At 37.9% G+C, this 12,109-nt stretch overlaps 1 protein-coding gene across 1 annotated transcript in view; it reads left to right on the top strand.

Annotated features, from left to right (window-relative positions):
* Positions 1-12,109, top strand: part of GRIK3 (glutamate ionotropic receptor kainate type subunit 3) — a 494,196-nt gene that overhangs the window by 300,763 nt on the left and 181,324 nt on the right. Inside the window, exons 6-7 of the mRNA XM_075264498.1 lie at positions 1,525-1,698; positions 9,812-9,955. Of these exons, the coding sequence (XP_075120599.1) occupies positions 1,525-1,698; positions 9,812-9,955 (318 nt within the window). The remainder of the gene's footprint in view (positions 1-1,524; positions 1,699-9,811; positions 9,956-12,109) is intronic.

Here is a 12,109-nt window from a genome sequence, read left to right as displayed (position 1 = left end):
AAACCGCAACTGAGATGAACATGACGGCCACTATTCTTATAAATCCGAGGTCACCTGATTTCGGCAGCCAATGGTTTTTTCCTACTTTTTTTCAATGCCTACATTGTCGGAGTTCCTGTCCCACCTCCCCTGCACAGTTATTGGTGCAAAAAAAGCACCAGGGAAGGTGGTAGGGGGATACAAATTTTTACTACGTTTGCCACGTGATATTCGATTCTAATCGAATATCTCGAATAGCCTGATATTCGATCGCATACCTATTCGATCGAACGCTAATCTCTCTAATCATAAACTCTCCAAGATCTCTTTTTGATCTCATAACTTCTTCATGGTTTCAATGAAAATTTAAAGCTTTAAAATATTATATTTGAGATATTTGAAGCCTTGTAGTTGCCATCACATTATACCCTGAAGAGGTTAACAGTTTCCTGTCCCTTTCTCAGTCATCAGGTTTCCTGAAACAGCAGATCTTTGTGTGATTAAACACAATAGCCAGACATTCATCTCGGCCAAAGAATGCATTAAGATGCGTTCCTCTGCTGTACCCTTCCACTTTCTGTCTGGCAACCCTACACAGTTGGTTTCATGCCAAGCATGATATGCTTTGCTAGATTACTCTTGGGTTTTAAAACTATAAAGATTGAATCACTCCAGTAGTTAAAGAAAAAACATAGGTTCAGGGCATGTATGTACTTAAGTACAAAAAATATAGAAATGGCAAACAATACTATAAAGAACAGAGAGGCTGCTTGTTCATATAATTCGGTCCACTATAATTACACTTGCTACATCTGTAAATTAGCTTTAAAGGTAGGATCTCAAGGTGGAAAGTGAAATGGAATTTGGTGTAGATTTATGCTTCAAATTCCCCTCAGCCACGGCTTTTACACTCTATTTGTTCCACAAGGTGTCTTGAACTTAGGATCCCTGACCCACAGTGCAATGCACTACATCACAACACATGTAGGCTCCCTATGTGTTATAGGGAATGATAGCAGGCAATTGATCTCATCGTAGGGTATTTGAGAAGTGGCAGGAACAATCTTGCCCAAGGACCCCTCTAGATGCCTAGATCACTATTGAGGGTTAACTCCTCCAGAGTCGTGGTGTTTTTTCTACAGTGTGATTTGACACCCCCTCCCCCCTTCCTCTGCCCAGGGGGACAAGCTGAATGCAGGATGGGCATGTTTACTGATGAATCAGCAATGGAAGAAAATTGCCCCTGTGCTCCAAAATCTTCATTTGAATAAAGAATAAAAGTAATTATTCTACACATCCCTGGGGTTCTGAAACATAAGAAAAATGTAGCTTATATTCAGCTAATAGCATCTACAGCACTATGGGAGTGGCTTAAGTTATCTGGGGGCAGTGACAGACTCCCTTTAAGGTCCTATGTGATATAAAACATTTATTCCCTAACAGATAAACATCTAGCATTATATATATATAACTGTGACTTTCTGTGTTAAAAACATACTGCCTTTAGTGCTAAGGTTCCAACAATACTTTTATCTTCCTCAACAGGACCTCTACGCATTGGACCTAGAACCATATCGTTACTCTGGAGTGAATCTAACTGGTTTTCGTATTCTGAATGTGGATAACCCTTATGTTAGCACCATAGTAGATAAGTGGTCAATGGAACGTCTACAAGCCCCACCCAAACCAGAGACTGGTCTTCTGGATGGAGTAATGACGGTATGGATAGTAGAGTCAGAGCACTAGCTTGTAGTTAATGACTTTCCATTGCTTTTCCAGACCCTTTCTATTGCTGCTTCTCTGTAATCTTTGTGGTGCAAGAAAAAGAAGTTATAAATATCTTAAATCAAAAAATTGGTAATGATACCTCCTGGGTTTGATTGATGTCTCCATCATTAGGTCAGGAAATGCGGGGATTGTGAGAGAGGTGTCAGTCACCTCCTGGAGCTGTAACTAAGGCATGGGTAGTTAAAGAAGGAACTTCATACGGAATAGTGTCAAACCAACAAAACGTGTTTATTAGTAGAGTTAACGTTTTCGGTCCCTGTGGACCTTCATCAGACTCTGTATGTAATGAAGACAAGTATATGGAAGATCTGCATAAGGTAAGGGGAATCCCAAATACCTCGGCCGTTGCCAAACCAAGCCCGCTCACGATCCAGATGGAGAAAGTTATGATGTGTAGCAGCACAAAAATGTAAGGCAGTCTGCCCAAAGAAAAGCACGTGAACGAGTTCTTGGTGAGAGTTAGAGTTCCAGAATATGGCACATTACATTTTATAATAGTAGATCTGTCAGGTCAGCACAGCTATTGTATTGTACTTTGAAGCAGTCAGTTACAATTTACACCTACTGTTCTAATGTATCTTATAAGGCATTCATTTTGAATTATTGAGAACTTGCAAATGCTAATTTTTGTTCAATCTCATTTACAAGCATGTTTGAAAGGTCATAGAAAATTTATTTTGTTCTTAAGAAATACAATTTTTCCAAGGACCACAACTATCAAGACTTAGCAAACTTTTAACTTGCAAAAATTGTAGGAACCAACAGCACATTCATGAACATCAACTGTCATCATCAATGTTGGCAAATGTTTGATAGATACAGGTCCCCTTTCTGAATCCTGCAGCTATCTCCGGAATGGCGGACCAGACCCCATTCCAATTAGTGCTGCAGCCACAGTGAATGAAGAGATGCCGACCATGCATAACACTCTCCCTTCGCTTTAATAGAAGTTTTAAAAACAAGTATCAAGTTTCAGGGGCAATTACCTTTAAAAATGGGCAATATAATTGAAAAAAAAAATGTTTACTAAGATATCCTTCATATACTGTATGTATTTTGTTGGATAATAAAAAAAACAAAAAAACACTTATCTCTGGAAGAGGGAACTTTTTCATAGAATTGTACTAAATATTGAGTATACAGTTTAACTTTTACCTTACATAAAGTCTGAAGAGAGTCATTAAGGGCATGAGAGTCTGGCTGCAAACTAAGATGGCTGTTTGTTCTTTCTGATTCGACTCATATCAACATACCACACCCAGTGAATGTCACTGGATCAGTTTGGCCTCTCTTGAGTCAACTTTTATCTACCCTACAGACTACATTATAGAGGAGCTCACGCTCTGAGAAGTGGGCAGGCCATTTGCAATACCTCAGTACATGTGCTTGTTACACAAACACTACAAAAGGTGTTGTGCCTGGGATACCCGCTTAACAGTTTTTGGACTGTGTGGCTTCCAAGTCTGGACATGGTAATGTTAAAGTTCCTCGTCTCCCAGGAAGAGAATGGTATATATGGTGAGCTGAAACAAATGACTTTTTCTTGATGGTAATGTTAAAGGTGCAGCAGCCATATTGAGAATCCTGCATGCTGTTTCTCCGCATTACATGGTAAAGAAAAATAATACCTCCGGGGAGCCAAGGAAGCTTATTGAACATTTTGAAAACAACACTCCTGAAGAACCCCTCTTTGATGGAAGACGTAATCTCAGGGACTCTTGTCCTCTATCTCGCCCTGATCCTTCCAAGATTCTTTTACTCCAGATTGAGCAGTTCATTCTGTCATAATACCTTGACTCCACATAAGAAAAACCTTAAAAGAGGATCTGGTTTCTCCTCTCCTGTTAGCAAGGGTCCACCATTCAAAAAAAATACATTCAGCAACACTCCTTCAAAATGCAACTCCTTCCTATGGTAGGTAACTGTGAAATTTTTGAAGTCCTGACCTCTAACTAGTTAATCACTATTTAAACTTTAAAGGGCATCCTGGTCCTTCTCCAATTGGGTGTTAACAAAAGTGTGTTCTAACTGCTCAGAAAACGCCAACATAATGTTAATGCACTGGAACTTACAAATTGTACAGAATGAAAGATGGGTGATAGACAATTAATAAGTGGATGCCCACAATATATTGGAAGAGGAGGTGAAATAGCTAAAAATTAAAGCTACTGGTGCTGGAGATCGAGATCAAGATGCAGCATTATTAAGATCTTGGGTATTGCTGAGGACATTGCGCCAATGCACTTGCCTGTATATATTAATGAATATTCCATTATTAATGTGATTATTCCACATTTATCAGAATTGGACTTAACCCTAAACAGAGCCCACAGAGTCTCTAATGCTTAGTCTGCATCAGAGACGACTCCCAGGGACACTTTGGTCCTTATGTATTTTTATCATATTAAAGACGTCCACTTTTTTTCTACTGCAATGCTTACTTCTCTCTGAAGGATCCTACGGCACCTACTGAAGACCATTCTGGCCACAACATATTAAAAAGGATTAGAACACTACTGGTCCTCAGGACTGAAAGTCATTGTCTAGGTGATGCCTGGTCATTTCATACATGACATTGTCCAAATAGTCAAAATGGACCCTGAATTTGGCCATATTGTATTGTTAATTTGGTGAGAATCCCATTTCTCCTTCCCCTCCTGGTTATTTGGTGCATTTAAGCCCTATGCTGTTACTTATAGTATGCATATTTTTTGGTCTTAGTTCCTTTCTATTTCCACATTTGGCTCATGCATCTACTGTGTATCTTCTGAAAATGTGTTTTTACTCCCTGCTATGCTGAAATTACATCTGAAAGAGTCTATATATTGCATATTATCCTACATTACGGAGTTACAAGTTTCCTCATTTAATGTACAAGTACTAAACAGTTCATTTAAGAGGAGCCTTGCATGGAGAGAAGCACAATTGTTAAAATACAATGTCCTTATTTTGCAGGAAACACATTTTCAATCTGAAAAAGCCTTATGTTTTCTAATCCCTCCTTCCCTCATATTTACAAGACTTCATGTGTGGCCACATGAAAAGTGGTTCTTATTTGCAGGAAAGCTTTTATGTTCTTCCTACATGACTCCACTCTCACTTTTTGTGTCATGTGTCATCATGTATACTTTAGGCACATAGTGTACTTCCCCAAGAAATTTCAGAGATTATATTACAACTCCCTCATACCGAAGATTCAAAACTTCATTAAAGGAATGTTAATCCTAGGAAGAGGCTTTAACTGTTTGCTAGATAATGATATGGATTCCTCTAATCTTGCCAGAAGCTCTCCTATTTTGACCCCCAAGTTACATGTCTCTGATTTGTACAATGTGTGGAGGTGCCAACATGGCTGTGAGAGAGGCTATAGTTTCTTTGCCCCCTCATATAATGTTTATTCCCTGATAGACTTTTTATAGTGAATATGTTAGGGCACATGTAAACTATATCTAATATAGGTTCTATGCCTCCATATCCCTAACAATTCAAGGAAAATTCACTTCAGCTCCACCATCACAGTGGCGACTGAATAAGTACATTTTAAACCATCCTTTGTTCAGGGATAAACTTCAAGATGACGTTAAGGAATCTTTTTTGTGCTCCTTCATCCTCTGACCCTTGCAATCATTGGAATTCCCATAAGGAATATATGCAGGGATCCTCATTCAAGCCTGTTACAGAGCTAGGAAACAAAAATCTAAGGAAATTTATGAGGTAATCTAAAAAAATCTCCATTCTCTCAACTAAAAATAAATCACATCCCAGCCCTTTGCTATCTAACAATGTCTGCAACTCCATTAACAAGGCGTGTTAGTGCACCAACAAGAATCTAGGTTCAAAAACTTAACATTTGAAGCGTAATGTACATAGCAACAAAGCTTCACTTTGGAACAACAGCAGTTACTAGACAGTCTCTGATACTGAATTTTTAATGCTATTTCTTTTCAAAACCTCTTTTCACTGACCATTTTATGGGGGATATTTTAAGAAATATGCAACGTTTTTGTCACCACATATGTTGCCTGTATTGCAAAGGCTTCCAGAGAGCATAAATTCTCACAAGATATTGTCTGCAATCATAGTTACACTGCCAAATCTGGGTAATGCACCAACATAGCCAACAAATTTTAGACCCATATCTTTGCTTAAATTTTTACATAAAAATATTTGCCAAGGTCTCGAATCCAGATAATACCTTGCCTGTTCGGTATTGATAAGGTGCGGTTTGTTATGGGTTGTCAAGCTCTAAACAACAGCCTTCTTTGGTACACTGGGGATATCTTGACCTACCTCCTTGAAAAATATGGCATCTGCAGATCCTTTAAAGTGACCATCAGCTAGAGTTCTGGCTTTGGGATTGCAATGGGACTCACCAGGGCTGCCCCTTGTTACCTATTAATTTTTGCTCTTGTCTTGAAGCCCTCATATAGTTCATTCATATACATCTAGACATCACGGTCATTAAGGTCGGGGAACATAACATAACATTGGCCTCTGTGCCGATGATGTAATCCTCTCCCTTTCAGAACCATCTCATTCCTTAAAATCATCCCTTGCTATGTTAAGTGCCTTTAGCAAGATCTATTACAAAATTAATCCTTCCAAATCTCGAGTCTTAACTGTAGGCATTTATCCCACCTCTACAGACTCATTAGATAAGAAATACCCATTTAACTAAAGTAAAAAAAAAAGTATCTCCTACAAAACCATCAACTGCAGAATTCTCAATACTGTATTTCTGCAAGGTAAATTTTGCAGTATCTAGATGAGATTTGTAAAATCTTTACCACTGCAGGCAAGTTTCATTCCTTGTGGATCCTATATATACTATATCTGATATAAAATTCAGGAAAACAGAATTGCAGTTAGTGGTTAAATATTCCTACATTTCATCACTTTCCAAAAACCTAAACGGATCTTTCTCCTAAACCTCGTATTTTGTTTTAAGGGTGTCCTGTGGTTATCAGAGTGTGTGTTCTTTATCGCTGTTTCTTCTTTAGACATTATTGTCACCCTATAATTTTTTCAGCTATTTTTTCACTTTCTGACATCCTTCTATGACCCTATGTGTTTGTTTTTTACTTTATTTTTCACTTGGAGAATTCAAACATGCAATTTTCTGTGTAGCCTGTGGTTGTATCTATGGAGCGAGCTCCACCTCTAATCACAACCTCTTCAGAGTCCAGATGCCACTAGCCTCCAGTGTTGTTCATCATCTGCTCTAGTAGTAAAGAGGTTACATACACACACAGTGGATGATACATTGGCAGCTTTAGAGGTTCCAGGTCATTGGGCCAATGTACTGCGGCAGTTCTGGAACTGGTTCATAAATTCCACTAATTCTGATCCTAATTTTTCTTCTTTGGAATAATACTTATGTCACAAAAATTAGGTAGTTTGCACTAGAAATTAATTTTCTGCCACTTTAATCAGCTTTATATTAATATCACCAATAGCCTTTACCGTAAATGACAAAGTATTACATTTACTAATACAATTTCCTTAATAATACAAGTACAATGAGAATGAACACCAAATGTACAATAAGTGAAAGATATTTTAACTCCATGAAGAAATAATATATGAAATTAACCTCTTAATGACTGTTACTTAGTGCCTTAACTTTGTACATATACCTTTTTATATCACTTGTAAAGTCTATTCTAAGACACAGGACCATTTAGAGACTACGATGGCTGGAGCTTCGTTTGTCACCCTTCAGCATCACCACATATATGATTATTGAATGTTGAAGAATTTACATGGTAGCCTTGGGTCTAATAAAGACCCCTTTGTGTATGCCGATTAGGATGTGCCAGTGTATTATGTAAGAGATCAGATATATAGGACTAATAAATAATGCAAATAATATTCCTTAAAAAAATACTGTAATTGGTTTCTTCATATAAATAATAACCAACATGTGGAACACAAAACAAAAAATAAAAACAATGCCATAATTGCTTGTTTTTGCTCATCTACCATCTACAAAATGAGATAAAAAGCAATCAGAAGTCTTATGTATCCCAATAACAGCATGTAAGGGCATTGTTAAAGGAGCAATTCCCCAGTAGCTGCTGGTAAACCATGGGGGGAGGGGCACGATAAGACAGTGAACCCTATGCTGAACCCCTGCTGTCCCTGTCTACTTGCCTGAATTGTCTTAGGCAACAGACAACAACTTAGTGGAAAAACCCTTCCTAGGTATACATGATGACAAAAAACACAGACAAGACAAACAACAATAAAGGGAGGTCAGCTAGCTAAGGGTTCGGTAACAGTCAAGCAACACAGTACAGAATCGAAATCCAAGAGAATAGTCAAAGGTAAAGCCAGAGGTCAGGAATATGAATACAGGTAACAGCAAGAGTAAATAACCAGCATGCACAAAGAAATGGCAAGCACCAATGTGAATGTGAGCAAACAATAAATAGGAAGGAAGAACCCACCCAAGACCTAATTGGAAGATAGGCTGTCATTCACACTAAAATTAACTATTTGGAGAGCAGAGGGAAACCAAGGTGAAGAAGATGGATGTGGTGTAAAATCAATTACCGAGGTGAGGGAATAGGACAGCGTTCAGACAATACAAGAAGAACCCAAAGGAATAGATAGCTGGAAATGCCTCCTGCGCGGTAGCATGTGGCCGGAGGATGGAGCCAAAGCCCAGATGGTCGAGGATGTTACACAGCACCAATGAAAACAATTGGTCTTTATGCCAAAAAACAAATCCTATAGAGATCTGTTGACAAAAAAAAAAATGTTATGGGTCTTTGAAGGTAAAAATACAAAACCAATTTTCTTTAATTCAAGGAAAAGGATTTATTGTGTAAAATTACTAAAATCTAAAATAATCGACCAAAGAACAAACTTATATCATCAAAACAGTTTCATTAAAAACAACAACTTTAAAATAAATAAATATATATATATATATTATTCTTGGAATGCAATTCTGGAAAAAACTGCTGGACCTCAAGAGGTATGGGCAAAGAAAGAGCAAAGGAATGTATGTATGGTTAAATATAGTCTAGGTTAATAGACAACACGATTACCATATTCTACTAGGTCTCATATGAAACCATCTCATTTAGTTAGTGGGCAAGTATTTTTATTGATGGACAAACCAAGCCAACGTTAAGAGGCTGAACAGGGTGCTCTTGGTAATATTAAGAGTTTATTAAATAAAAATAAGTAAACATAAACAACAAAACAATGCATTTTGTAGACCTCACTTCTTCAGGCACTGGATAAAATGAAAATCAGAGGAAGTAACATAAGCACAATGAAATTAACATCATTGGCGTAAAAAAAATTAATTTGCAAAAGTCCATTTACAAAAGTATTTAAAGGTCAATAACTCTTCGATGGAACAAAAATTTAGATTTAGAGAGAGAGTTAGTATTTTTATTACATGAAATATCAAAAAACTATTGTCCTATTGCCCTCTAAGCAACCATCTTATACATTCAATAGAGATCACTGATATGCAGTATCTACCAATTTTCCAGATTGATGTGAAAATTAGAATGGCCATTTTCATGTCCTGTGATAGAGGGAAGATTAGAAACATAAACATAAATCTATGCCTACTCTGCATCCTGATGTGTCAAGTGGAACACACTCTGTTGACAAGGAAAATTGTAAAGCACATTTGGCAACTTTTTTATCCATGTCCAGGAAGAATAAATGGAATAAGAGAAATGGTATAATAAATATTTATTAAAAGTGTTCCGGCATTGGTATTTGATGGGGAAAAGGAACATTGCATTTCCTAAAATAGACATGACTGTAGAGCCATGATCACTGTGCACAACGTAAACCTTACTACTATAGTTTTTGTATTAGATAAAGTCTAGTGGAGGAGAGTCTATCTGTATCATCGCATGCTTGTCTGAATAAATATTTTTGCTGTTTGATTTTGCCTTATACTATATATATATATATATATATATATATATATATATATATATATACTGTATATTGTATAACTATATAGTTTTGAGATTCTTGTCAATCCCAATGCTGTTCCCCTTTATTTTAGACAGATGCTGCTCTGACTTACGACGCAGTTCATATTGTATCTGTTTGCTATCAGCGAGCACCCCAGATGACAGTCAACTCATTGCAGTGCCATCGACATAAAGCTTGGAGGTTTGGCAACCGCTTTATGAACTTCATTAAAGAGGTAAGAAACCAAATTATCAAAAAACTCTCTAAATATGTGTTTAAATGGTGACTAAGTTTTCATAAATCAAAAGAAAAGCAACATGCGTATCTATAGCTTATCTTGTCTCTTCAGAGATCCACAATCTTTGTACATTAGGAACGGGTCCAATTTTCATGGGAAAAATTAATTCAGTTCAGGAGGAATCCATAAAACTTCAATTATATTGTCATAAACTCATAATATTAAGGTCCACATTACAATACCACTTGCAGGACCAGTGCGGTACATTTACATGTTCCTAAATGACTTGCGCCTAAGTTCGCACAGAGATTTTTTAATCGGATTTTGACGTGGAGGCCTCCTCAGAATTCGGTCCAAAAAACGGCTAGCCACAACTGTATGGCGGTGCAGTGAACCAGCATCCAGTTGCGGCATTTCACTCCAGATTAGGCCCAAAGGAATGGGCCAAGTCAAGAGGGAGTGTCGCGCCGCAGACGCCGCAGTGGATTCAGCCGCGGAATCCGCATCAATATAGGGCAGCTCGCTTGTTTTTTCCACAAGCGGCAAAAACCGCTAGTGGAAAAAAGAAGTGAATGGCTCTCATTGATGTCAATGGGAGGTGTTTTTGGAGCTGGATTCTGAGTCAGATTCTGCATCGAAATCCGGACAAAAAAAATCCTGTGTGTAGTCAGCCTTAGAAAGATGCAGTTCTGAATAAGGATGGATGAAGCTCTGAAGATTTGTTTCATCTGGTGTTCGGACAAAGCAATCCTTCAGTTCAGTCCAAACTTGTTGGAATAGAACTGGACATGAAATCATTATACTCTAGGGTCTCTTCAAACCTGAAACTAGGGCCAAAAGAGGTGAGAAAAGGTGAGTATAAAGTATTTTTTATATATATCGTCACCACCTATTATACTCTAGAATCTGAAGAAACCCCAAAGAATAACAACTTACAGCAAATCATGCCCTTTTAGTTCATCCAAGAAGAATCACAAATTTGGTTTTGTTAATAACTGAACAATTTGGGATACTTGGGTCAAATCCTGTTCGTTGTGAACCGATTTGCTCAACACTAGAAATATATCCACAGTTACCCATATGTTGATGAGATGCAGCCCATGGCTGTAGTTCATTAACAGACTTCTAAAATGATGGCTAGATTCTCTGGGGGGTCTATGAGTAAACGTGAAGGGGTTGGCCACTTTCAGACCAATATTTAGAGACAAATGTTATTGTTTGTATAATAAAAAGTTGTACAATTTTCCAATATACTTTCTGTATCAATTCCTCACAGTTTTCTAGATTTCAGCTTGCTGTCATTCATTCTGTTGCTTCTAGTGGATAAAACTCTGACCATGGTCATGTGATTTACGCTCCATGGTCATGTGATGAGGACACAGGTGCCGCTCGTTACAGTCACAGACCAATAATCAGACATCTGCCTGGTAATCAGCTGTGCACCTGTGTGTCATCACATGACCATGGAGCGTAAATCACATGACCATGGACTGTTAATCACATGACCATGGTCAGCGTTTTATCCACTAGAAGCAACAGAATGAATGACAGTAAGCAGAGATCTAGAAAACTGTGAGGAATTGATACAGAAAGTATATTGGAAAATTGTACAACTTATTATTATACAAACAATAACATTTGTCTCTAAATATTGGTCTGAAAGTGGCCAACCCCTTTAATACTAATTTTAATTCCATAGATACAAAATGAACCTTCAATCTTATTACATTGCAGCCTAGTTGCCAACTTGCCAGCAATACCAATTTTAGCTTTAGCCAATCCTGTGGATTTCCATCTTCTGCCCCGAGAAACTGGATAGGGGATGGTAACTTGGAGGTCAGTTTTCAAACCCATTCACGCCTGTGTGTGTCTTCTGCCTCTCAATTTTTTTTTTAAATCCATTTGCATCCCCTGGGTTTCTGTTCCCTGTCCAGTTTCTCAGGGCAGAAGACAGAAACCCGTTGGAGTGGCTAAAGCGGAGACCGGGAGCAGGTGTGAACTCTCCCTTTCCTTTTGTCCTTTTTTTATGATGGAAGCCACAATACTCCAATGCCAAATTGCCATATATACCTGAGTATAAGCCGACCCGAATATAAGCCGAGGCCCCTAATTTTACCACAAAAAACTGGGAAAACTTATTGACTCGAGTAT

The sequence above is a fragment of the Leptodactylus fuscus genome, chromosome 2 (genome assembly GCF_031893055.1).
Source record: "Leptodactylus fuscus isolate aLepFus1 chromosome 2, aLepFus1.hap2, whole genome shotgun sequence".
In the NCBI taxonomy this organism is placed as follows: domain Eukaryota; kingdom Metazoa; phylum Chordata; class Amphibia; order Anura; family Leptodactylidae; genus Leptodactylus; species Leptodactylus fuscus.
The sequence above is the reverse complement of the archived record's forward strand: the minus strand, read 5'-3'. Positions and strand labels throughout refer to the sequence as shown.